Source organism: Mustela lutreola, chromosome 5 (genome assembly GCF_030435805.1).
Source record: "Mustela lutreola isolate mMusLut2 chromosome 5, mMusLut2.pri, whole genome shotgun sequence".
In the NCBI taxonomy this organism is placed as follows: domain Eukaryota; kingdom Metazoa; phylum Chordata; class Mammalia; order Carnivora; family Mustelidae; genus Mustela; species Mustela lutreola.
Window position 1 is genome coordinate 102,058,370 of NC_081294.1, and position 27,186 is coordinate 102,085,555.

At 37.9% G+C, this 27,186-nt stretch overlaps 2 protein-coding genes across 11 annotated transcripts in view; one reads left to right on the plus strand and one right to left on the minus strand.

Annotated features, from left to right (window-relative positions):
- The window catches only part of GFM2 (GTP dependent ribosome recycling factor mitochondrial 2), a 79,996-nt gene extending 60,551 nt beyond the window's left edge, over positions 1 to 19,445 (minus strand). For 6 of the 9 annotated variants that reach the window (XR_009354012.1, XR_009354011.1, XM_059175242.1 and 3 more), the window contains exons 1-6: positions 19,252 to 19,444; positions 14,159 to 14,285; positions 12,820 to 12,906; positions 11,285 to 11,369; positions 9,131 to 9,188; positions 8,609 to 8,706 (exon numbers count right to left, since the gene is read on the minus strand). Coding sequence is in view for 4 of the 9 variants with exons in the window: in XM_059175242.1 (XP_059031225.1) it covers positions 8,609 to 8,706; positions 9,131 to 9,188; positions 11,285 to 11,369; positions 12,820 to 12,906; positions 14,159 to 14,164 (334 nt within the window). In the remaining 5 variants the exon portion in view is untranslated. Of the gene's footprint in view, positions 1 to 8,471; positions 8,707 to 9,130; positions 9,189 to 11,284; positions 11,370 to 12,819; positions 12,907 to 14,158; positions 14,286 to 19,251 lie in introns of those variants that run through there. The other 3 variants (XR_009354015.1, XR_009354013.1, XR_009354014.1) reach the window with 3 other exon arrangements.
- A 62-nt stretch (positions 19,446 to 19,507) lies between these two features.
- Positions 19,508 to 27,181, plus strand: NSA2 (NSA2 ribosome biogenesis factor). Of its 2 annotated transcripts, XM_059175254.1 has the most exons (6): positions 19,519 to 19,659; positions 21,140 to 21,327; positions 21,419 to 21,569; positions 22,700 to 22,879; positions 24,961 to 25,153; positions 26,912 to 27,181. In XM_059175254.1, exons 1-6 carry the CDS (start codon positions 19,657 to 19,659, stop codon positions 26,977 to 26,979), a joined length of 783 nt encoding a protein of 260 aa, XP_059031237.1. In that variant the 5' UTR covers positions 19,519 to 19,656; the 3' UTR covers positions 26,980 to 27,181. The 2 variants fall into 2 exon arrangements, with proteins under 2 accessions (XP_059031238.1, XP_059031237.1); XM_059175255.1 differs by lacking the exon at positions 24,961 to 25,153 and having other exon boundaries at positions 19,508 to 19,659.
- Positions 27,182 to 27,186: the final 5 nt, after the last annotated feature.

A 27,186-nucleotide genomic window follows, 5' to 3' on the forward strand; every position in this document is an offset into this window, starting at 1 on the left:
GGAAATGGTTAATATGGTAAATGTAACATTATGTCTTTTTTACCACAATTTAAAAAAAGGTAACTTGAACATTGCTTCTGTCACCTCACCTGGGCCCTTGCATCAGGGATACAAACTGGGGATGTGAGAGAAGAATTAAGAACATATTTGTAGGAGGACCAAGATGATGTAGGAGTAGGAGACCTAAATTTTGTCTGGTCCCAGGAATTCAGCTAGATAGTTATCAAACCATTCTGAATACCTCCAAACTCAACAGGAGATTGAAGAAAACAACAGCACAATTCTATGAACAAAAAAGTGACCACATGTGGAGAAATGAATCCAAGGCAGAATTTGGGAAGACAGACCACAGCGGGGGGGGGGCCTCCATCACCCAGCTACCGGCAAGTGAAAGGAGCAGAACACAAAATCAGAACTTTTAGGAGTCTGCTCCATGGAGGGACATCGCTCCAGTGGCTAAGCAGGGGGTGAAATTCTCACTGGGACAGTGTGAAATTCTCACTGGGACAGTGTGGTCTCAGGCTCCTTGGAGTCACAGAAAGACTGGGGGTGCCTAAGTGTGGGAAAGCTCCCAGGTATCAGAGTAGGGAAGCCGGCTGCAAAGACAGGGCCAAGTGGGCTCTCAGCTCAGGGCTGCCATAAACTGTGACCCGCAGCATAGTAAGACCACTATGCTTTGAGCAGAGACACCACAACTGGCAGATCCAGGGAGACCCTCCCCCACTTCCTCCAACAAGAGGTGTGGCGTGGGAGTGCGCCACAGGAATCTGCTAGGTTTGGAGACTCCAAATGGGGTCATGCACCGGAGACAGAAATGCTCAGTCAAAGGACCAGTGAGCACAGAGCGCGGCCAGAGACCAGGGAGACCAGAATGATTGACTGCTTTTCTCTGAGGGCCCACTGAGGAGTGGGCCCTGAGCTCCCAGCTCCTCTGAGGCCGGAGACTGGGAGGCCACCATTTTCATTCTTGTTCTCCAAAACTGTCTAGAAAGCATTCAGGGGACAAAAGCTACCAAACAAACCCAAGCAGATTACTTAGCCTGGCCCCTGGCCAGGGCGGTGCAATTCTACCTCAGGCAAAGACATTTGAGACTCACTGCAGAAGGCCCCTTTCCCATAAGACTAGCAAGAACATGCAGCCAAGACCAAGTTTAATGATGAACGAGAACTGCAAAACACCAGTGCTAGGGGAATACAGAAAATAGAATTCATGGCTTTTTCCCCATGATTCCTTAGTCTTTCAAAGTTAAATTTTTTTAAATTTTATTTTTGTTTTTTAAAAATTTTTCCTCTTTCCTATTTTATCTTATCAACACCTTGTAAAAAATCTACTTTAATTTTCATTTTTACAGTCCTATTCTGCCCTTCATTGTATTAAACCTTATTTTTGGATATATAGGTTTTCCTTCGAAATTTTGGGATACAGTATCTTCTAAGAGACCAAAATATACCCTAAATCTAGTGTATGGCTTTGTTCTAATCTCCCACCTGATCACGGTTCTCTCCCTTTTTTCTTTATTTTTTCCCTTTTTTCAACCAACTTATCAATTCCTTTTTTAAAACTTTTGATTTTCATCTTACAATTATATTCCATCCCATCCCCTCACTGTATTTACCCTTATTTTTGTGTATGTAAGTTTTTCATTCTTTAAAATTCTGGGAGGCAGATTCTCGTAACAGAATAAAATACACCCAAAATCAAGTGCGTGGCTTTGTTCTATTCACTAACCTGATCATATATTTGTTTTTTCCTTCCTTTCTTTTCCTCCCAATTTGTTTAGTGTCTCTTCTGATTTGTTTAGTGTATATTTTCCTGGGGTGGTTGTTAACCACTCCAGCATTTTGTTCTCTCATTCATCTATTCTTCTCTGGACAAAATGACGAATCGAAAAAACTCACCTCAAAAAAAAAAAAAAACAAGAGGCAGTACTGACTGCTAGGAACCTAATCAATACAGTTGTTAGTAAGACATCAGAACTAGAGTTTACAAAGTTACTAGCTGGGCTTGAAAAAAGCATAGAAGATAGTAGAGAATCCTTTTCTGGAGAAATAAAAGAACTAAAACCTAACCAAGTTGAAATTTAAAAAGCTATTAATGAGGTACAATAAAAAATGGAGTTTCTTACTGCTAGGATAAATGAGGCAGAAGAGAGAATTGGTGATACAAAAGATCAAATGATACAGAATAAAGAAGCTGAGAAAAAGAGAGATAAAGAACTACTTGATCAAGAGGGGAGAATTTGAGAGATAAGTGATACCATAAGACAAAACAGTATTAGAGTAATTGGGATCCCAGAAGAAGAGTTGGGGGCAGAAGGTATATTGGAGCAAGTTAAAGCAGAGAACTTCCCTAATTTGGGGAAGAAAACAAGCATCAAAATCCAGGAAGCACAGAGAATCTCTCCCTCAAAATCAATAAAAATAGGTCAACACTCCTTCATCTAACAGTAAAACTTACAAGTCTCAGAGACAAAGCAAAAATCCTGCAGTTCAGGACAGTCTGTAACCTACTATGGTAGAAATATTAGATTGGCAGCAGACCTATTCACAGAGACCTGGCAGGTCAGGAAGGGCTGGCATGATATATTCAGAGCACTTAACAATAGCGGAGCCTTCGATAGCTCAGTTGGTAGAGCGGAGGACTGCAGAGCACTTAACAACAAAAATATGCAGCCAAGAATACTATATCCAGCTAGGCTGTCACTGAAAATAGGTGGAAAAAAAAAAGCTTCAGGAGAAACAAAAACTTAAAAAATTTGTAAACCCCAAACTAGCCATACAGGAAATATTGAAAGGGGTACCCTAGGCAAAGAGAGAGCCTAAAACTAACATGGAACAGAGACAATATACAGTAACAGTTACCTCACAGGCAATACAATGGCACTAAATTCATATCTTTCAGTAGTTACCCTGAATGTAAATGGGCTAAATTCCCCAATCAAAAGACACAGGGTCTATCAGAATAGATTAAAAAACAACAACAACAAAAAACAAGGCCCATCAATATACTGTCTGCAAGAGACCATTTTAGATTCAAAGACACCTCCAGATTTAAAGTGAGAGGGTGGAAAACAATTTACCATGCTAACAGACATCAAAAGAAACCTGGGGTTGTAATCTTTATAACAGATAAAATAGATTTCAAACCAAAGACTATAATAAGAGATGAGGAAGGACACTATAACATACTTCAAGGGTCTATACAACAAGAAGATCTAACAATTTTAAATATCTATGCCCCTAACATGGGAGCAGCCAATTATATAAACCAATTAATAACAAAATCAAAGAAACATATCAACAATAATACAATAATAGTAGTGGACTGTAACACCCTCCTCACAGAAATGGACAGATCATCTAAGCTAAAGATCAACAAGGAAATAAAGGCTTTAAATGACACACTGGAACAAACAGACATCACAGATAGATTCAGATCATTCCATCCCAAAACAGAATACACATTCTTCTCTAGTGCACATGGAACATTCTCCAGAATAGATCACATCCTTGGTCACAAATTAGACACAAAAGATTGGGATCATTCCCTGCATATTTTCAGATCACAATGCTTTGAAACTAGAACTCAACCACAAGAGGAAAGTAGGAAAGTACTCAAATACATGGAGCCTAAAGAGCATCCTACTGAAGAATGAATGGGTCAACCAGGAAATTAAAGAAGAATTTAAAAAATTCATGGAAGCAAATGGAAATGAAAATGTGACTATTCAAAACCTTTGGGATGCAGCAAAGGTGGTCCTAAGAGGAAAGTATATAGCAATACAAGACTTTCTCAAGAAAGAAGAAAGGTCTCAAATATACAACCTAACTCTACACCTAAAGAAGTTGGAGAAAGAACAGCAAATAAACCCTAAACCCAGTAGAAGAGAAATAATAAAAATTAGAGCAGAAATCAATGAAACAGAAACCAAAAGAACAGCAGAACAGCTCAATGAAACTAGGAGCTGGTTCTTTGAAAGAATAAGACTGATAAACCCTTGGCCAGACTTATCAAAAGAAAAGAGAAAGGACCCAAATTAATAAAATCATGAATGAAAGAGGAGAGATCACAACCAACACCAAAGAAACACAAACAATTATAGGAACATATTATGACCAACTATACACCAGCAAATTAGACAATCTGGAAGAAATGGATACATTCCTAGAGACATATAAACTACCACAACTGAACCAGAAGAAATAGAAAACCTGAATGGACCCATAACCGGTAAGGAAATAGAAGCAGTAATAAAAAAATCTCCCACAAACAAGAGTCCAGGGCCAGATGGCTTTTCAGGGGATTCTACCAAATATTTAATGGAGAATTAATACCTATTTTCCTGAAACTCTTCCAAAAAATAGAAGTGGAAAGAAAACTTCCAAACTCATTTTATGAGGCCAGCATTACCCTCATCCTAAAACCAGAAGAAGACCCCATCAAAAAGGAGAATTATCCCCCAAAAAAGGAGAATAATATCAGATGATATCTGATTTGATAATATCAGACCAATATCCCTGATGAACATGGATGCAAAAACTATCACCAAAATACTAGTCAATAGGATCCAACAGTACATTAAAAGGATGATTCACCACGACCAAGTGGAATTTATTCCTGGGCTGCAAGTTTGGTCCAACATCCGCAAATCAATCAATGTGATACAATACATTAATAAAAGAAAGAACAAGAACCATATGATATATTCAATAGATGCTGATAAAGCATTTGACAAAGAACAACATCCCTTCTTGATCAAAACTCTTCACAGTGTAGGGATAGAGGGTACATACCTTAATATCATAAAAGCCATCTATGAAAAACCCACAGCGAATATCATTCTCAATGGGGAAAAACTGAGAGCTTTTCCGCTAAGGTCAGGAACATGGCAGGGATGTCCATGATCACCACTACTATTCAACAAAGTACTAGAAGTCCTAGCCTCAGCAATCACAAAACAAAAAGAAATAAAAGGCATCTGAATTGGCAAAAAAGTCAAACTTTCACTCTTTGCAGATGATATGATACTGCATGTGGAAAACCCAAAAGACTCCACCCCAAAACTGCTAGAACTCATACTGCAATTCAGTAAAGTGTCAAGATATAAAATCAATGCACAGAAATCAGTTGTATTCTATACACCACCACCAAGACAGAAAAAAGAGAAATTAAGGAGTTGATCCCTTTGACAACTGCACCCAAAACCCTAAGATACCTAGGAATAAATCTAACCAAAGAGGCAAAGAATTTTTACTCAGAAAACTATAGAATACTCATGAAAGAAATTAAGGAAGACATAAAGAAATGGAAAAACGTTCCACGCTCATGGATCGGAAGAACAAATACTGCGAAAATGTCTATGCTACCTAGAGCAATCTACACACTTAATGCAATCCCTATCAAGATACCACCAACTTTTTTCAAAGAAATGGAACAAAGAATCTTAAAATTTATATGAAAATAGAAAAGTCCCCAATAGCCAGAGAAATGTTGAAAAAGAAAACCATAGCTGGTGGCATCACAATTCCAGACTTCAAGCTCGATTACAAAGCTGTCATCATCAAGACAGTACGACACTGGCACAAAAACAGACACAGAGATCAACGGAACAGAATAGAGAGCCCAGAAATGGGCCCTCAACTCTATGGTCAACTAATCTTTGACAAAGCAGGGAAGACTGTCCAATGGAAAAAAAACAAGTCTCTTCAACAAATGGTGTTGGGAAAATTAACCACATGCAGAAAAATGAAACTGGACCATTTCCTTACACCATACACAAAAACAGACTCAAAATGGATGAAAGACTTCAATGTGAGACAGGAATCCATCAAAATCCTTAAGGAGAACACATGCAGCAACCTCTTGGACCTCAGCCGCAGTAACTTCTTCCTAGAAACATCACTGAAAGCGAGTGAGGCAAGGGCAAAAATGAATTACTGGGACTTCATCAAGATCAAAAGCTTTTGCACAGCAAAGGAAACAGTCAACAAAACCAAAAGACAACTGACAGAATGGGAGAAGATATTTGCAAATGACATAACAGATAAAGGGCTAGTATCTAAAGTCTATAAGGAACTTACCAAACTCAACATCCAAGGAACAAATAAATCCAATCAAGAAATGAGCAGAAGACATGAACAGACATTTTGGCAAAGAAGGCATCCAAATGGCGAAGAGAGACATGAAAAAGTGTTCAACATCACTCGGCATCAGGGAAATACAAATCTAAACCACAGTGAAATACCACCTCACACCAGTCAGAATGGCTAAAATTAACAAATCAAAAAATGAAAGGTGTTGGTGAGGATGCGGAGATAGGAGAACCCTCCTATACTGTTGGTGGGAATGCAACCTAGTGAAGCCATTCTAGAAAACAGTATGAAGGTTCCTCAAAAAGTTGAAAATAGAACCACCCTATGACCCACCAATTGCAGAACTGGGTATTTACCCCAAGGATACAAATGTGATCCAAAGGGGCACATGCATCCCAATGCTTATAGCATCAATGTCCACAATAGCCAAGTTATGGAAAGAGCCTAGATGTCCATCAACACATAAATGGATAAAGAAGATGTGGTGTGTGTATATACACACACACAATGGAATACTATGCAGCCATCAAAAAACAAAATCTTGCCATTTGCAAGGATGTGGATGAACTAGAGGCAATTATGCTAAGCAACATAAATCAATCAGAGAAAGACAATTATCATATGATCTCACTGATACAAGGAATTTGAGAAACAAGACAGAGGATGATAGGAGAAGGGAGGAAAAAATGAAACAACATGAAACCAGAGAGGGAGACAAACCATAACAGACTCTTAATCTCAAGAAACAAACTGAGGATTGCTGGAGGGGAGTGGAAGGGGGGGGGGGGGGAAGGACAGGGTGACTGGGTGATAGACACTGGGGAGGGTATGTGCTATGGTGAGCACTGTGTATTGTGTTAAGACTGATGAATTAGGGCGCCTGGGTGGCTCAGTGGGTTAAGCCGCTGCCTTCGGCTCAGGTCATGATCTCAGGGTCCTGGGATCGAGTCCCGCATCAGGCTCTCCGCTCAGCAGGGAGCCTGCTTCCTCCTCTCTCTCTCTGCCTGCCTCTCTGCCTACTTGTAATCTCTCTCTGTCAAATAAATAAATAAATAAATAATCTTAAAAAAAAAAAAAAAAAAGACTGATGAATTACAGACCTGTACACCTAAGACAAATAATCCATTATATGTTAACTTTAAAAAAAAAAAAAAAGGAACATATTTGTGCCACAATAGAAGAAGCCTAATAATGTTCCATGTTTTGGGGTCATAGCCCCCATTTACACAGCAATAGTTCTATGAGAAACACATGTGTTCAAACATTTTGGAAACTGTCACCATGAATATTCTAATCCTGGGTGTTCTTTTCCTCTATAAATACTATTAAGTCTCAACCAGTTTGAAGGGTCTAGAGAAATGGTTGTCAATATAACGCATTTCAAAATTTCTGTGGAGCTTCTGAAAAAATTACTCATTTCCACTTCTGGTCATAAGGACCTCTTGACCTTGAAATCTCAAATTTCAAAACAAACTATTTCACCAGAGATAAAGGCACTTCTTAATGATTAAAAAAAGTGGATTCATCAGAGAAACACAACAATCATAAATGTGTATGAGATAAATGTAGACTTTTAAAATACATGATACAAAAATATGACAACTAGCCATATATATACTTTCTAAATCTTAATTTCCAGAGTAGAGCTATGGCACTGTCAATTAAAAACCAAACCAAACCAAAAAACTACATGGGGATTCAAATGTGCACAACTGGTCAAGAGTAACAGTTTTTGACATATTATAATTTAAAAATCAAAACTGAGGTAAACAGTACTACTACTGTGACTGGGATTAACAAAATCCCTCCTTCTTCTGCCTGAAAACTTTACCTTTGGTTAACTTTCTTGTTCTTTTCTTCTAGAAGCCAGCAAACACAAGTATGTCAACTATGGTGCTAGGCAACATGTATTATAGAAAAAATAATTTGTAATTTGTAAGCTACATCTGAACTGAGAAGAGCTTTATGAAACTGTAAATACCTGAAGAGATAAACAGCTTTAGGCCTTCCTGAGTGGGCTATGGCATGTCTTTTATGGTAAACCTGGAAGACTGCCCATGGAGCTATACACCTGGAAAACTGCCCATGTGGAAGAGGTACATATTCCTAAGGGACATGAAGATTGTAAGCCAGTGTGGCTCCTGTGAATCTTGTTAAAGGAAACTATCACTTTTGGGTACCTAAAGAAGGTAGCTCCCAGACACTTAGGTGGACTGCTTTAAGAAATGAAGAAACAAACTACCATTGTGCTGGGAAGCTTTGCTTCCTGTTCTAACAGCCTTCTGAACAGACCAGGGTGAATTGTGGCCCAAGATAGTCCTATGAATCTAAATGTTTACTTGAACCTACAAAGACTCTTAAGTGGGTGTTCAAACTACCTTATCTTTGTGTTGCAGTTTAGACATCAGTGCTTCTATGCCATACATAAGATCTCTAGGTTGACTTCTTAATCAAAATATTTTCCAATGATGCTTTTTGCTAATGGGGGTTGGGGAGAGGAGGAATCCATTCTAACCTCCCAGTGATCTTGTGTATCCAGAATAGTACAATATTCTTTCTGTGGTGGTAGTTTTGCCTGCATCAATATGAGCCATAATTCCAATATTACGGATTCTGTTTAAAAAGTAGGGGGAAAAAAAGATGGACATTAATAAAAGTGTAAAACTAAAACAGGTATGCTACACAAATTTCAAAGCTGGTATTTCAGTAATTTTTATAATGGTAGAAAAACTAGAAAAAGAGAAAACATAAAACACATTATTCTGACAAAACAGCTAACAAAAGAGCAAACTACAATCTTATGAATCTTTTACTTATTTCTATGTGCTGTTGCTACATTAAAAACATTTAGTATTAAATTCAGGAAAAAATAGCATTTAGATACGTACCCATACCTCTTTTAAGATACATACCAACATCTACTTATACTTAGCTAGGGCAGAAAGCTAAATTAACAATGCTAAATTAAGTCCATGACAGAACCTCTTGGCTTTTCACAGCAGCGTATGGAAAAGAATGTTTCAGTGATAGTACTTACTTAGCTATGGGAGGACTGATGACGGAATGAAGCGATTTGATATCATTTCCAACTAAACCTAATGGAAAGAGGGTTACAATTTAAAACTTTAAGAAATCCCCCTTTAATTTGCAAATCAAGAAAGTTAAAACAATTTTAAGCAAATATTGTAATTCCAATTAAAGTAAAATTCAAGCTAAATAGAACTCTGATTTACTTAAAAATCATTTTCCTGCAATCTGTAGAGAAAAGGCAACAGATGATGTAAGTTGTTTTTTTTTGTTTTGTTTTGTTTTGTTTTTTTTAAGACTTTACTTATTTGTTTGACAGAGAAAGCACAAGTAGGCAGAGCAGCAGGCACAGGGAAGAGGAGGCTCCCCACTGAGAGTCCATTGCCGGACTTGATCCCAGGACTCCCCCCATGTCATGACCTCACTTGGAGGCAGACGCTCAACCAACTGAACCACCCAGGCACCCCTAAGATAAAGTTTTGAAACATCAACTTCTAGATCACAGACTTAGAAAAATAAAAATTTACCCCAGTCTTTGCCACTTTCTATAATTCTGTAATAGACATAATAGAATTGTAGAATTAGAATGTTCTAACAATAATCTTAAAAACAAAACAAAACAATAATCTTATGGCCACAGCATTTAAATCAAAGAAAAATAAAATACACAGCCCTGTAAATGTGCATTGTCAAGGCTTGAAAAGTGAAGAGTGATCCTCGTATCAGATAATAATGAATTCTCATACAATTTGAAATCTATCTTCCCTCAGTAATCCCAAGCACAAAGTACCTTTAAAAATGGCTTAGGAGGTATAACTGAACAGGAGCTAGAACAACCTAATACTTCTAAAAGGCCAAGTAGTACTTCTGGAGTACAAAGAGCCCATAATAATTTACTCCATGCTTATAATATATTTTATTAATAATATTAAAGCAAAAATGCAGTTACATTTATAATTTTAACCTATACCTTCCTTTTATTTAAATCAACTTTGCAAAATTTCTCTAATAAATCAAGAACAGTTCTACTGTATTTTGAAAACCTGATGGCAGTTTTGAGACTTATAGATCACCTGTATGGCTACAGATAAATTTGCATGACAATATATAGAAATACAGATACAAATCAATAATGCAGGGCATTAAATTCACACGTCATTACAAGTCACACATCCTATCAGTACTTTTACTCCATAATTCTCACAGGACAAAGATGGTAATGAAAACAGCCACATAATGAAACTAGTTTCAAAGAGTCTCCCATATGCTTGCTTGCTTCAAACACAGGAAGAACATTCAGAATTTGTCAGTTCTTCAAGCATCGAGTTTTTGTTTTTGTTTTTTTAAAGATTTTATTTATTTATTGGTAGAGAGAGAAAGAGATAGCACAAGCAAGGGGAGCAACAGGCAGAAGAAGAGGGAGAAGCAGGGTCTCCACTGAGCAAGGAGCCTGATGCCAGGCCTCAATCCCAGGACCATAACCAGAGCTGAAGGCAGATGCTCAACTGACTGAGCCACCCAGGCGCTCCAAGCATCAAGTTTTAATAGCCATTTTACCTAATGCAAATTACCCCAGATAAATATTTATTCAACTAATTTTTTTTTGAAGATTTTATTTATTTATTTGAGAGAGAGCATGAGAGGCGAGAAGGTCAGAGGGAGAAGCAGACTCCCCGTGGAGCTGGGAGCCTGATGCGGGACTCAATCCCGGGACTCCAGGACTATGACCTGAGCCAAAGGCAGTCGCTTAACCAACTGAGCCACCCAGGCGCCCTTAACTAACTAATCTTAAGTATCTCCACAATAAATTACTTGGGCAAACCTCCATTGAGGAAATACTTCCGTGTAAAAATCAGAAACGTACTAGAAAAACAGTATTTTATAGCAAGAGCACTCTACAGGTACAGACCTCTTAACTTCTGAGCCAGCAGATGAGGAATACAGGCTTACTGATACTCCCTCCTGGCTTCTATCACAATACTTCCAACTCCTAATCAACTCAAGGAAAGGGCCAAGAAGTAAAACTACCCCACTACTTCCAAAATGGAAGTAATGACGTGTGAATTTAATGCCCTGCATTTAATGCCCTTAATAAAGGCATGTTTGCCAATGAGAGAAAGCAAACAAGCAGTTTAAGTACAATGAGAAGAATAAAAATTTGTACCTGGTAGAGAACTGTAGCTTCTTCCAAGAGGCACATATGGCTTTAATCTTTTTAAACTTGCTTTTATTTTACAGCAACACATATTCTAGTGAGAAGAAAAGAAACCTGATATTAATTTTATTTTAGCATGACTTATTAGAATACTTTTAACATCATAACTGTTTTGTCAGAGAAAATACTTTGAATCTCCTTAAAATAGTTTCCATTTATTAACTCCAGTTTCTTTAAAAAGTGACAACCCAAAATTATACAATAGGAAAAAACAAAAATAAGACTATTTTGAGCTGATCTTAGAAGATGGTTCTCTAAGATCTGCAGCATTAGCAACAGAGGGAACACAAATTCTCTGGACCTATTCCAGACAAGAGAATCAGAAACTCTGAGGAGAGATAAACAATCTATGGGAGGAGGGGGTTTAAACTGAAGTATAATTAATATAGTGTTATATGAGTTTCAACAAGCACTCCAGGTGATTCTAAAGATTTATTTATTTGAGAGACAGCCGCTCTTGAGTGGAGGTGGGGGATGAAGGGGGAAGGGAGAGTCCTAAGCAGATAGCACGGAGTGTAGAGCCTGACATAGGCCTCGATCTCACAACCCTGAGATCAGGACTTGAGCTGAAACCTAGAGTCTGATGCTCAACCAACTAAGCCACCCAGGTGCCCCAACCTCCAGGTGACTCTGACAGCTATAGTTTGAAACTCAGGACCTGAAATTCCCAGAAAGCCGGAAAAGTTAAATAAGGTCTCTCACACTGGCTATTCTTTGATTTTCTACAGGTGCTAAGAACTGCGTAGGGGTCATGAAACTCAGAATTTATTGAAGTGGCTACACATCAGAATCACCTGGAAAATTTTAAAAACATCTGAGGGGAAGTTGGGAGAACTAGGACTGGCATTCTTAAAAATTTCTGAGGTAACTTCTCACAGTGTTTCCACTAAGAGGTTGAATATTCCTCATCCCTAGACCACTAGATACACATTATTGACTGTCAATACATTTAGAATTGTGACATTTAGTGTATTTAGTAATAACTCTGGGCTGCCACATCTACCTTTTACGGTATCTTGGAACATATGCCTATATATTCTATATTCCCTATGCATTACTTACCCAGTTTTTGGCAATACAACACTATGATCCTAATAAAATATTTCAAGAGTAGAGTCTCAAAACTATTTAAATTTCCACTGCATAATGACGAGGGAAAGACAGTGCTACCCGCCACAGGTGTGCAGTTGGAAAGCATCAGCAATGAAAAGACCAAAGAAAACCTGTGTAACTCCTTGGGGTGCTAAGGACCTCAAAATGGAATATACAAATGGATAGTCTTCAAAACACTGCACAGGGCATTTTGAAGTAGCAAAATGCACTTCAGACTAGGGATAAAGCCTTCTGCTTCTTGGTTACAGTTTCTCCCACACTCTCTGTTAAGAAAAACTGAAGAAGATAAAGATATAATAGTTTAAGAGTATAAGAGGCCTTTCAGGAAATAAAGTTGCTGAAGTATATTTAATTTTACAAGAAAAGCTTACATTAACATGCAGGATGGATATCTTCTTATGATTTACTCCAAACTTCCTCAAGTTGGAGAACATGCTGACCCTCTGAACTGTTATTCTCTGAAAAGGAAAAATACAAAATTTTAAAACTAAGTTTACGTAGTATGTATCAGTAAGACATATTTAGATTTTTTTTTTTTTTTTTTTTTTTTGACAGAGAGACATCACAAGTAGGCAGAGAGGCAGGCAGAGAGATAGAGGAGGAAGCAGGCTCCCCGCTGAGCAGAGAGCCCCATGCGGGACTCGATCCCAGGACCCTGAGATCATGACCCGAGCAGAAGGCAGCGGCTTAACCACTGAGCCACCCAGGCGCCCAGTAAGACATATTTAAAATAAGGCATTTGTAATACATATCGTAAAAATGTATTACATTTAAAAAAAAATGTATTACATTTTAGAAGTACAGTATTTTTAGCTACCAAAAAATTCAACACATCAATCAGAAAATGAAAATTCTGACAAAATGAGAAACATGGTTCTCAAGCTAAAATGTTCTTTATTTTTTCAACATGTTTTAATTCTTAAAGATATGGACATATTGTGGGAAAAGACTAAGATGACAAAAATGTATCACAGCAATTACAATGTTATTTATGTAATTATACAGAATTTAGTACAGAAAGGTAAGCAACTACATGTTAACTTGGTAATTTCTCATTGATAGTGTAATTTAGTGGTTTATCTGTACATACTGATTTTTCTACCATAAATATGTAAAAAAAATACACAAAAGCAAGTCCTCTTCTATGATTATAAAAATTAAGTAATTTTGGTTTAAAAACATTAGCTGAATATGAACCATGTTTCAAGTACAATATTAAAGCTAAGAGAAGTTCATGGAAGCATCTGAGACTAGGTAGAGAGCAAGGAAACATTGTGTGCCATTTTATATAAGAAGCCATGTCAAAACTCATTATTTTGGGGAATCTGGCTGGCTCAGTCAATGGAGTGTGCAACTCTTGATCTCAAATTGTGAGTTTGAGCTCCACACTGGGTGAGGAGATTATATAAAAAATAAGATCTTTTTTTAAAAAATCCATTATTTTCCCCTCCTAAATCTGTGTTTTAAAACAGCCACATTCACTAACCCTCATTTATTTTTTAATTTTCTTTTTTTAGAGACAGCACAGGGGCAGGGATGGGGATGCATGATGGTAGGAGAGGGGGAGGCAGAATCTTATGCAGGCTCCATGCTCAGTGAGGAGCCTGATGTGGGGGAGGGAGGGAATCTCATAAACCTGAGATCATGACCTGAGCAGAAATCAAGAGCAGACTGATTCACTGACAAGCCACCCAGGCACACCTCACTAACCCTCATTTAGAAAGTCACCAAATCCTTGTGATTTTATTTCCTAAATTTATCTTGAATCCATTCCCTCTTTTTCACTTTCAGTATCAAAGTTCAGGAAGTTTACAATATCGTGCATGTTAGATCCACTCTAAAATAGAACAAAACATTTTAACCAATGAAATACAAAAAACCCTAATACGTTTTGATTCCACATTGCAACTAAGAAACTACCACTTGTCACCCTGGTAGAGCATCTAAGATCATCCACAATTTTCTGTAAAGACTATTAAAATACTCAATACCTTTCCCAACTACCTATATGACCTATGTGTATGAGGCTGGATTTTCTTCAGAGAGTTCAACCAAAAATAAAGATCATACATACATAGTAACAAATACAGAAGGTGATAGCAGATGCCTTTATGCCTTTAGCTAGCTGTTTTCTTTATGCCCAACATTAAAGACACTTGCAAAATTCTAAGGCAAGGTAAAATATTCTTCAAACTAAATTACTTTTGTAAAATAAAAGGTATTTCTCATAACACTATATTACGTACACTAAGATTCAGTGGATTTAAGTGAATTATTAAAGTATTTTAAAGTTTTAATTTCTAATAATTGAGTATGTATTATAACCTACATTAAAAAAAAAAAAACCTCTTTGGAGTTCTAAATCATTTTTAAGAGTGTGAAGGGATGCTATAGACTAAATTTTGAAAACATATTCCAACATCCTGTTTCCCCAAGTGAATGACCACGATTATTTTAAGTTACAGAAAGAAATTTACTAAATAAATATCAGAAAAACTAACCAAAAGAATCCATCTTGTATATACTAATACTTAAGAAGTCAAATTTTACATTAAAATGTGAATTTGAGGAAAATTAAGTAAATAATAACATAGGTGACATTCAGATATAACCAGTCTTAAAAAGTACTCAAATCACTGAAGGGAATGTATTGCTTTAATCCATTATTTACATATATCCTTCAAGTAAAGAGCCTCCTCTCAACACTCATCTACTCAAAAACATTTAAAGGTTCTTAATAAAACAAAATCTGTCCCCAATTATAGTCACAGCCTGTACTCTCCTAATCCCCACTCCATACCAGGGAGCTCCAGCCAAAATTCCCCAGAAAAATCATAGTCTGGCACCCTCACACTTTCGTATATAATGTTGCCACTGCCTGAAAGCAATCCTAGAATCCCCAAGACTCCATTCTTGGTCAATTTCCATTAATCTTTTTTTTTTTTTTTTAAAGATTTTATTTATTTATTTGACAGAGAGAGATCACAAGCAGGCAGAGAGGCAGGCAGAGAGAGAGGAGGAAGCAGGCTCCCTGCTGAGCAGAGAGCCCAATGCGGGGCTCGATCCCAGGACCCTGGGATCATGACCTGAGCCGAAGGCAGCGGCTCAACCCACTGAGCCACCCAGGCGCCCCAATTTCCATTAATCTTCATGCCCCACCTTGAAAGCTTTTCCTAATTTCCGAGAAAGTGTTAATACTATCTTCCCCACGTTTCCATAACATTTGGAACTTGTATTTACTCATGACAAATACGGTATTTACAAGCTCTCTCCATTACTGTGAGCTCTCCAAAATGAGGGATCTTCTACCAGCACTGCCCGGCACAATGAGTCATTTTTTGACCTATTAAGTTGATTAGGATTCTCCAGGGATAAAGGATTTTCTTCTTTCCCATGGATCAATGACTTTCAACAAAAATAGCTGCCTACTATAGGTGCTATAAGGCAATTTATTCTTCAAGGCCCAAACCTCCTTAAGGCCTTTGGAGAATAAAGTGTTCACTAAATGTTTTAACACCTAATTGATACAAAAGCAATAATGGGGAAGAAAAACGGGTAACATTCTACATTACTGGCAACAGGTTACATTACCAATAAACAAAAAGAATCCATGATTATTTTTTTGTGAATCAGTAGAGTATCATGTTTGTAAGGCCTAATATACAAAAAGAGAAATCATGGGAGTGCCTGGGTGGCTCAGTCTGTCAAGCATCTGCCTCTGGCTCAGGTCATGATCTCGGGGGTCCTGGAATAAAGCCCTTCCAGGGGCTCCCTGCTCAGCAGGGAGTCTGCTTCTCTCTCTTCCTCTGCTCCTCCTCCTGCCCCTGTTCTCGCTCACTCTCTCTCAAATAAATAAAATCTTAAAAGAGAGAGAGAGAGAGAAATCATGGACCACTAATCAAAAATCACGGGAGGTCTGGGTGGATCAGTCACTTAGGCTTCTACTTTCATGATCCCAGGGTCCTGGGATCTACCCCCCACATGGGCTCTCTGCTCAGAGGGGAGCCTACTTCTCCCTCTGCCTGCCACTCCCCCTGCTTGTTCTCTCATTCTTTGTCAAATAAATAAAATCTTTAAAAAAATCATAAAATACATCAGTATGCAAGCAAAATTGAAGGTGATGTTGCTGAGAATCAAGTAATATATGAAAGGAGATCCTAAAGCATCAAGTTGTTCTGTGTTTCCAGATGGTTTTTGTTACAGTTAGTAATTTCTCCCAAATCAGAACTCCTTTTCACATTTTTGTCAAATCCAGTGTTTTTCAGGAAAATATCACATATAAATTAGGCCAATATGTTTATTACTGTCAAATCTTAAAATCATCTTTGATTTTTTTCCTATGTTCAACAGATCTCATGTTATCAATGTAAACACTTGTTTTTACTACAAATTTATTTCTAGCACAAGTTCTAAAACAAACCAATTGAAGTTATATAAATTATATCTCAATTTAAAAAATCAGTTTCACCTGTTTTTTAAAAGTTTCACCTGATTTTTTAAACCAGAAAGAAGTTTACCAAATTAACTTTTACTTGCTAAAAAACAGCCTAAGTAGATAAAGATACTTTTAAATTTAGGTCAACTGTACCGATAAAGCACAATTCCCTTGTTCATTTAACATTTATTGGAGCAACAGCTGGTTATCAGAAATATAAAAATGAGTAGCACATGATCTCCAATCTGGAGGAAAATGTTAGCTTTAAAAATTCTAGCCAGAGGGCACCTGGGTGGCTCAGTGGGTTAAACCTCTGCCTTCGGCTCGGGTCATGATCTTGGGGTCCTCCGATCGAGCCCTGTATTGGGCTCTCTGCTCAGCGGGGAGCCTGCTTCCCCCTCTTTCTCTCTGCCTGCCTCTCTGCCTACTTGTGATCTCTGTCAAATAAATAAATAAAAATCTTTAAAAAAACAATTCTAGCCTGTCTCCTGCATATTACAATAGCAAACATTTCAATCATAATACTTTTTTACAAAGCTCTTACTATACCTCTTCCTCTTCTTCAATGTAAATAAGCTTGACTTTTTAACCATACACAATCAACTATTAAATCAGCTCTCACATCCTCCTGACTTTTCACTTATAGTTTCTCCTATAGCAATAAATACTATCTAAATTTAAATCCAATCAAAGAAATGCATTTTCATGCTTCTGACTGCCAAAATGCAAAAAGTGGGTATCTACTATAACCTTTTGGTAGATAAAACAAGAAAGTGATGATATCCTACTTGGCTACTGCCAGGTATATAGGAAGTAAATTTTTCTCAGAAAGTTTTGCTGACATTGATCTGCTCAGGCCATTTTTAGCCTGCAATCACAGAAGGTAAGAACAAATGATAAACAGCCAACCACTTGTCTCCTCTATTTTACACAAATCAAAATGTGACCACTACTTAACCTTTACTTTCTATTCCTGGTCCAGAAGGCAAAAAGGGCATGAGTGGCTTTGAGAGTCATAAATTAAAAAAAAAACAACAACATTGATGAGTTCACAACTTAGCCTACGAAAAATTCCCATAAGCTGAAAGAACTACAACAGGAAACAATAAGGATAAATCTCACAATGTTAAGCAAAAGAAACCAACACAAGAGTTCATACTGTATGATTCCAATTATTTAGAGTTTAAAATGGGTAAAACTATTCCATTTTGTTACAAGTCAGGATGGTATTTACACTTGGAGTAACTGGAAAGAGGCCTAAGGAAGGATTCTGGGGTGCAGGTTTATGTAATTTCTTGATTCACGTACTGCTTATAGGGTGTCAGAGTTTGAAAACCCCCTGAAGCATCTATTTTATATATGCATTGTTTGCATGTATCTTACACTTCAGTAAAAAGTCTTTAAAAAAATATTTTTTTTAAAGATTTTATTTATTTATTTGACAGAGAGAGAGAGATCACAAGTAGGCAGAGAGGCAGGCAGAGAGACAGGAGGAAGCAGGCTGCCGGCTGAGCAGACAGCCTGATGGAGGGCTCCATCCCAGGACCCTGAGATCATGACCTGAGTTGAAGGGAGAGGCTTTAACCAACTGAGCCACCCAGGCGCCCCTTTTTAAAACTTTCCATAAACTTCTCAATGTCAAGTGGGCAAAGACCTGAGTAGTTTACAGAAGACTTGCTGTAGTCCCAAGTCTTCTGCGATCTTGGATAACTTAAAATCTCTGAACCTTCCTTTCCATCTATCTCATTGCCGGACCAGTATGAGAATTAAGTTCATTTACTCAACAAGAATTTATTGTTATTGTGTCTACCACTGCCTCCTAGCAAATGGTTTAAAAGTAATGAGCAAAAGACATCCTTGTACTCACACTGTCTATATCCTAGTCACTACATAATAAAAAGGAATAAATAAAATACTTACCATCTCCTACGGTGACACGTGCTGTAGAAAAGAATTATGCAGGAACCGGGAACTCGTTAGTAACCATAAGCCAAGTCACTTAAGCAAGTGACATTTAAATGACATTTAAGCAAAAACGTCAAGAAGGTGTAGGAAGCAAACCCTGGCGGAAACGTGTTGTAGGAAAAAAGAGATTACGTAATTTACTGCACCTGAAAACGCTGGTTAGAAATAGAGTTTTAAAGAAAATATACCACATTAGAAGATGGAGCCTAGAAAACCCTCAAAACCAAACCCACCTTACTGCCTGAATTCTACGAACTAAGACTTAGGAAGATGATTAAGGCCTTCGGGAGACCCTCTCCTCCTTGTCTGTGGCTGGCCGTTGCCTCCCTCGAGGGGGCACGGTGCCCAGCGCCCCGCAGGATAACAGGCACCCGGGAGTCGGACCGCGCGGTCCCAAACCCACCTAGCACTAGGTCGCATACTGGAGGCCGGCTTTTTCCCGCCGGGTGTTAGCCGCAGGTGCAGGCTGCGCCAAAGTCCGCAAAGGCCTCGTGCCACTACCTCGGCGAACGTCCTGATCACTCCAGAAGAGAACTTAACACCTTCACACCAGCCTCCTCCGGCCACCGCACTCCCCCAGTTCCGGCGGTGCAACACTCAAATGCCGCCTGCGAGCAACTTCCGCCCTTCCAGCTAAACGCGAAGAACAGAGGTCCGGAACCGATGTGTCGCGCTTTCTCCGGAGTCCGTGGTTTTACGACTCTTTCCCGTCGCGGCTTGCGTGGAGTTAGCTCGTGGGTCTGGGAGATCCGAAAACTGAGATCTTTGCGCCCCGACAGCTGCACCCCACAGCTCTGCAGCCGTCACCATGGTGAGGAGGTGGTTTGGGGGCACTCGTATCGCAGGGCTTCAGAGTTGGTGGGGCCTGGAGGCCCTGGGGCGGGGGGCGAGGGGTGGTAGGCGGAAGGGAGGTACTGCCGAAGGGAATGAGGGTGAGGGGGAAAAAATTGCATCTGGTGAACACAGATTGGGGTATTTGCTAGAGTACACGCTTTAGAGCGAGATCGGGTTCACTCTGTTAAATTCCTGGCTTAGCCACGTTTGTGTATTGTCAGTGCCAAACCCCAGCGATAACCCTATACTGTAGACAAAATTCCGCCGCCACTTAGTTTTATTGCTGAGGAAATTTAAGACAGGCCCGGCCACGAGCCAAGCAACTAATGAATTAATTAATTAATCTCGGCTTAAAGCACAGATCTGACTGCCACATCCGTTCTCTTTCTACTATGTCTCTCATTTGTATCTGCGGAATGGCATTCCACATGCTTTTCCTCATGATTTCTGCAAAGTTTGTGCTAGCAGTTGAAAACACCACACCAGATACATAGTAGCTGGTTGTTATTTGGAGTTATCTGTGCTAGAGTTGAGGTTGCATCATTGTTTTAGTTTTCAGTCTTAAAGTACAAATGGACTGTGGCCACATGTTTAAGATAAAACAAAAGTGGCCTATAAAATAAATCGGGCACTGAAAAAGCAAAAAGGGATCTCATACATTGCTGGTGCAATGCAAAGTAGTCCAGCCCCTTATGAAAACAGTTTGGCATGTGGCCACACAAAAGACTTCTGTGCCAGTGTTTATTTGCTAAAAACGGGAAACACCCCAGATATCCATGAACCAATCAAAGGATGAATGAGGGTATACCCATACATGGAATACTACTTGGCAATAACAAGGATTGACGTACTGACACATGTAACAACATGAACAAATCTCAAAAGCCCTAAGTGAAAGAAGCTAGATGCAAAAGGCTACTACTGTAGGTACTATAAGCTTCTTCACAATGATAAAGGGAAAACTAGAGTGAGAGATAATAGATTGGAGGTGGAAAAAGGACTGTCTTCAAAGCAATGCAAGGGAATTTTCTGAGGTGATGGAAATAGTCTCTATTTTTATTGCGGTGGTTACAAAACTCTGTAGTCTGTATTTTTTTTTTAATAAAAAGTATGAAGAATAATGATGTTATTGAAAAACCAGATTAGTCATGCTCAGGAAAAGAGAGATCCTGGAATGATGTCATCCTTTTTGTGGTCCAGTGGATTTTGGACAATTCCCTTCAACGAACACTACCTTTCACTGAGATTATTACAGATGTAAATCCTGATGCCTTATACCATTCAGTATCAACATATATTTAACTCATATAATGTAAATAGGCTTAATAGCGCAAGAGTTACTTAAGCAAGTGAACATTCAGATGGCATAAGGCCTTCTGTACTTGATATGATATTCAGAATGTTATTTAGCATAATTCTGTCAACATTCTTTAAAATTAATGTTTCTTACATTACAGCCACAAAATGAATATATTGAGTTACACCGGAAGCGCTATGGCTATCGTTTGGATTACCATGAGAAAAAGAGAAAGAAAGAAGGTCGAGAGGCTCATGAACGTTCAAAAAAGGCAAAAAAGATGATTGGTCTGAAAGCTAAGCTCTACCATAAACAGCGCCATGCTGAGAAAATACAGATGAAAAAGACGTAAGTGATGAGTTCTTCATTGTAACCAGTTAACATCTTTTGAGTAGTAATTTTTAAAACTGAAATCTTGAATCTTCTTCCTTCTCGGTAGTATCAAGATGCATGAAAAGAGAAACACCAAACAAAAGAATGATGAAAAGACTCCACAAGGAGCAGTACCTGCATATCTACTGGACAGGGAGGGACAGTCTCGAGCTAAAGTACTTTCTAATATGATTAAACAAAAACGAAAAGAGAAAGCGGTAAGAAAAATTGAAATCTTCATTTTTGTTTAGGAGAATTACTTAATATTAGTCTTTTTCTTCAGTGTAATTGGAAATATGGTGTCCAGCTATTATTCCCATTATTTAGATATCAAAGTCTTTGTAAATTTCATTTTGTATTAAATATTTCAGTAATAAAACATTTACTTTCTCATCATGAGAACATTCGCATTTAACAGGTTTTTAAAAAGTTACTAGAATACCACACATCTTTAGTGTAAAAAAAGTATCTAAAAAGTTAGTAAGGCATGAATCTCAGATTCAGTATTTTAACAGCTTTCTATACTTGACACCTCCTAATGCTGTGCTCTCGTGGAAAAAGATACAGCTGCTTGTTTTTGCTGCCCTATATTACTAAAATTAGTTAAAAAGTAGAATGGTGGGAAAACCCTCTAACTGATTTGACTTAAACAAAAATTTAACATTTTTTTAATATTACTAGATTACACTTGGTATCAAATTAGGTTAAAGCCTTCTAAAAACAGATAAAGGCATACATACTACTTTTAAACATCTGTGGATAAATTGACAGAAATCCAGATAGCAGACATCATTCTGCAGAAGTTAAAAATGTGACAGTGATTTTTGTCCTTCTAGTGATAAAATCTAAAAGTCCACTTGAGATAAGAGGTGGAGACAGTAAGCACATACACTGTTTTGAGAAATCAGTGCCCTACTACAGGTGGCATTTTTCATTCATAAAAAGGCATTGAGATTTTTAGCATCAGCAAACGATTTATTTATGTATTTTAGAGTTTATTTGTCCCACAAGCAAGGGGAAGGGCAGACCGAGAGGGAGAAGCAGGCTCCTGGCTGAGCAGGGAGCCTGATGTGGGGCTCAATCCCAGGACCCTGGGATCATGACCTGAGCCACCCAGGCACCCCACAAACCATTTTATTTAATGTATCTGTGATAAGAAACTTAATAGTTCCAATTAATTTGGGGTTTTTGAGGAGACAGTGCAGACTTCTAGAAAACATTGGAGCCAAAATCTTGCTGGTTTAGGAAAAAAGTGAATCTACTACTTTGTACAACTAAAACATGCTTAAATTTTTATTCTCATTGCTTTTTACTAACATGATAAATTTTAACTATGGTCTATTTTTAGGGAAAATGGGAAGTTCCTTTACCCAAAGTTCGAGCCCAGGGAGAAACAGAAGTATTAAAAGTTATTCGAACAGGAAAGAGAAAGAAGAAAGCATGGAAAAGAATGGTCACTAAAGTCTGCTTTGTTGGAGATGGCTTTACTCGAAAACCACCTAAATATGAAAGATTCATTAGGCCAATGGTAAGCCCATTGCAAGAGTGGAATGGATTAAATATTAGTTGCTGTGTTAAATTGAATAAAGTATAATTACCTGAAATTCCTAAAATTGATGTGAAAAGAGATTGAAAAACCTTTTTAGGCTTTTTTTTAAGTTATTGATAAGGATACTGTCTTAAGTTATTGATAAGGATTCTACTACTATCAAGAATCTTGTCTTTGGCTTTGAGAGACAGGAAATGAAAACTAATTCTTACTGCAGTGTCAGTGAATCCTGATTTTTATATATATGTCATATTAGAACCTTTGTTTTCCACGTGAAGTCACCTTACTCATTCAGTGAGTAATCTACTGACACTTGTTCTCTTTGAGAACAGTTAGAAAACTTGAGTAGGACTGTTTTTTTCAAGAAGCAGTTTGCATTTAGTAAGAAAATTATCTTAATGCTTTTGAAAACATTCAGTATATAGTCACTGAAAAAAGAATGTAATGTAAAAGTAGAACTTTAATTTCTATAGACAACCATGACAGTCAAAACCATTCTCCTCCCCTTTCTCAAATGTAACTGAACATTTGGTTAACCATTCATCAACTCAAATTGGGGGTGCTCACCCCCTGCACAGCCCAAAATCCACACAGAACTTCTGATTCCCCAAAAGCTAAACTAATAGCTTACTAATGCCTAGAAGCCCTACTGATAATATAAAGTCAATAAATACATATTTTGTATGTTATATGTATTATAATTCTTAAAGCGAGAGAAAAGAAAATGTTAAGGAAATCCTGAAATAAAATAATTTTATAGTACTGTACTGTATTGAAAAAATTTGCCTCTAAGTGGACCTATGCAGTTCAAACCTGTGTTCAACGGTCAGCTATGTATTTTTTGCAGAATCCCTTTAAAACACACTGAATTGCTCTCTTTACTGGAAATCCATTCTGCTTAGAAAAACAGAGGAAAGTTGACAGTGTTACCCTAGCCCTCAACCTGAATAATTTTTGATGGATTAAAATGTTGTCGAGCAGCCTGTTTCTGTAAATTAAGTTCTGTTGGAATACAGCCATGCTCTTTTATTTACATATTGTGTATGGCTGTTTTTTTTCTGTAGACATTGAGTAGTTGAAGGTGAGACAGTATGGCCTGTACAACCTAAAGTGTTTGCTGTTCATTTACAGAACCTTCACCTATCCCTGGATTGTATTATGGACTCCTTGTTTTGATTTCATATTTCCTAATTTTCTAAATATAGTTTCTTAACTATCAGTTCTGTAGGGAGAGAATATAGTCATCATACTGTTCTAGGGTTTTTGTAGCTTGGCAGATAAATCTCATTGTGCATTAGTCAGATGGCATTCCCAGCTATGTAAGTTTATTACAAAATTCATTAATGAGTCCATTAGTAAGAACTTTTGTATCGCTCCCCTCTACCCTCTTACAGGCAAATATCAAACTTAAGAGACTGTAGAGTGTTGCGGCTTCTGAAGTGCTGCCCCCCAAAGGCCGTATCTGGGTGACGAGAGGACTCCAGTCTGTAACAGACCTCTCTGGGCTTGAGTCTCCAGTCTATAACCAGTATTACCATCAATGAAAAGCTAACAATCCACCCTCTTTTTTCATCATGTTAAAAATAGCAGAGATCTGCAGAGACTTGGAATCAGGAGAGTTAAGTTTAATTCCATCCACACACCATTCAACCTGGGAACAAGTCATTTCACCTATCAATCTTTATCATGCAAAAAAAAAAATAGGGGAGTTGTTGTTAAGGTTATCCTGCTTAAATAAGCTATTTGTATGCTCCATCATAGTGCCTGGTATGCTTGCAAATCCTCAGAAAATGTAGATAATAGGAAAATCTGAGTATGATGCTAGGTAACACTCCGTGCTGAAACATCAGCGTTGTGTGTTTGGGGTTTCTCCCTCACACATTTATCAGGTTATTGGTCTATATAATTAGAAGTTTTTAAATTGATGCCTTAAGATTTGAAATTGTTCATCCCTGGGATATTTTTTATTTCGAATACAACTAGAAAAGCAAAAAGGGATCATCATTGCTCATTGTTGTTAACAATTTAGACTCATAACATTTTTGTGTTTGACTTACTAGGGCTTACGTTTCAAAAAGGCCCATGTAACACATCCTGAATTGAAAGCCACCTTTTGCCTGCCAATACTTGGTGTAAAAAAAAATCCTTCATCCCCACTATATACAACTTTGGGTGTTATTACCAAAGGTACTGTAATTGAGGTGAACGTGAGCGAGTTGGGCCTTGTGACACAAGGAGGCAAAGTTATTTGGGGTAAGTAAATTTCTGAATATGGGGCTGCTGCTACACAATGCTAAAATTGAAATTTGCAAGTTGAAAGGACACAGCAGATTTCAGTGCAGAGTTAAAATGGTGTGAAATCAGATTTAAATCTTTAGGAAGAATATTTTTTGTAGACAAAGTTGTGAATGTGATTCTTTTTAAGTTAGATAACTAGTTTCAGTTACAAGTGTACTATATTGTTAGAATTTAAGACTGCTTTAAAAGGCATTAGGAGGGGGCACCTGGGTGGCTCAGTGTGTTAGAGCCTCTGCTTTCGGCTCAGGTCATGATCCCAGGATCCTGGGATCCAGCCCCGCATTGGGCTCTCACTCAGCAGGGAGCCTGCTTCCCTTTCTCTCTGCCTGCCTGCCTCTCTGCCTACTTGTGACCTCTCTCTGTCAAATAAATAAAAAAAATTAAACCAAAAAAAAAAAAAAAAAGGCATCAGGAGGAAAGCAGATGCAGAGTTACAGTTATAACCAAAAAATACTTAAAGATTATAATAGAGTAAGTTAACCATGAGCTAAGGAAGAGAGACATAGCATACACACAGCCACATTATTTCAGTAGTAATTAAAAATAAAAGGTGTCATGTAGCAATTTTAATTCTTCTTCCCTCATTTTCTTAGTTTTCTGCTTTTTGGGTCCAGGGATTTCTAAACTTTAATGTTCTCTGAAATTGAAGAATACACTAATTTCTTGAGTCTTCATATGAATCACTAACTCATACTTCCTATTGCCAGATCTCAGTTTTAAAATAGGTTAAATTGGGTGCCTTGGTGGCTCAGTGGGTTAAGCATCTGCCTTTGACTCAGGTCATGATCTCAGGATCCTGAGACCAAGCCCCACATCAGGCTCTCTGCTCAGTGGGGGGCCTGCTTCCCCTTCTGCCTGCCTGCCTATTTGTGATCTCTGTCAAATAAATAAAATCTCTTTTTTTTAAGATTTTATTTTTTTATTTGACAGAGATCTTAAAAAAAAAATCTTAAAAAAAAAAGATTTTATTTATTTGACAGAGATCACAAGTGGGCAGAGAGGCAGGCAGAGAGAGAGAGGAAGGGAAGCAGGCTCCCTGCTGAACAGAGTGCCCATATGGGGCTCCATCCCAGAACCCTGGGATCATAACCCGAGCCCAAGGCAGAAGCTTAATCCACTGAGCCACCCAGGTGCCCCTAAATAAAACCTTTAAAAACTTTTTTTAAAAATAAAATAGGTTGAATTGATTTGAAAATTAAAATTTGTTGCATTTTCCAGTAAGAAAAGTATGTGGAAAAGTAACAATGTTCAGGTCAATCCACAAGGGCTTGTTAATAACAACTTACTAACAGAATGGAACTGAACACCACTTGTAAAAAAAAAATATAAAAACAGTATATAAGAATTGTTTTCAGAACCATTTGATTTTGAGTGATTTGTAAAATCTCATTGATCTTACTGTAATTTTTTTTCTTTCTTCAAAGTGGTGATTAAGAATATTTTGGGCTGGGACACCTGGGTGGCTCAGTTGGTTGAGCAGCTACCTTTGGCTCAGGTCATGATCCCAGCCTCCTGGGATCAAGTCCCACATAGGGCTCCTTGCTCAGCAGGGAGCCTGCTTCTTCCTCTGCCTCTGCCTGTCACTCTGTCTGCCTGTGCTCACTCTCTCTGTCAAATAAATAAATAAAATCTTTAAAAAAAAAAAAAGAATATTTTGGGAAAAGTTAGTTTTTATCAACATTAACATCCCCCCTTTTCCCATTTTTTCCTCAGGAAAATATGCCCAGGTTACCAACAATCCTGAAAATGATGGATGCATAAATGCAGTCCTGCTGGTTTGACAGCAGTTTGAAACAAGTAATTCCTTTTAATTACTGAAGACTACACACCATTCAGGAAAACAACTGTTCCTGTGGTGGTTCTGGATACTACCGAACAGCCTTATGTATCTGCAGTCATCAAGAGAAGCATTTATTCTATTGTGAAAAACATTAAAATAGACATTTATTAAAATAAATGGTCTTTATTTTTGTCTTTTTAGCATTTGG

Coding starts and splice junctions, on each gene's coding strand:
- NSA2 (XM_059175254.1), top strand. Junction 22,880..24,960: donor AAAGATTCATTAGGCCAATG/GTAAGCCCATTG, acceptor TTGACTTACTAG/GGCTTACGTTTCAAAAAGGC. Junction 25,154..26,911: donor AGGAGGCAAAGTTATTTGGG/GTAAGTAAATTT, acceptor TTTTTTCCTCAG/GAAAATATGCCCAGGTTACC.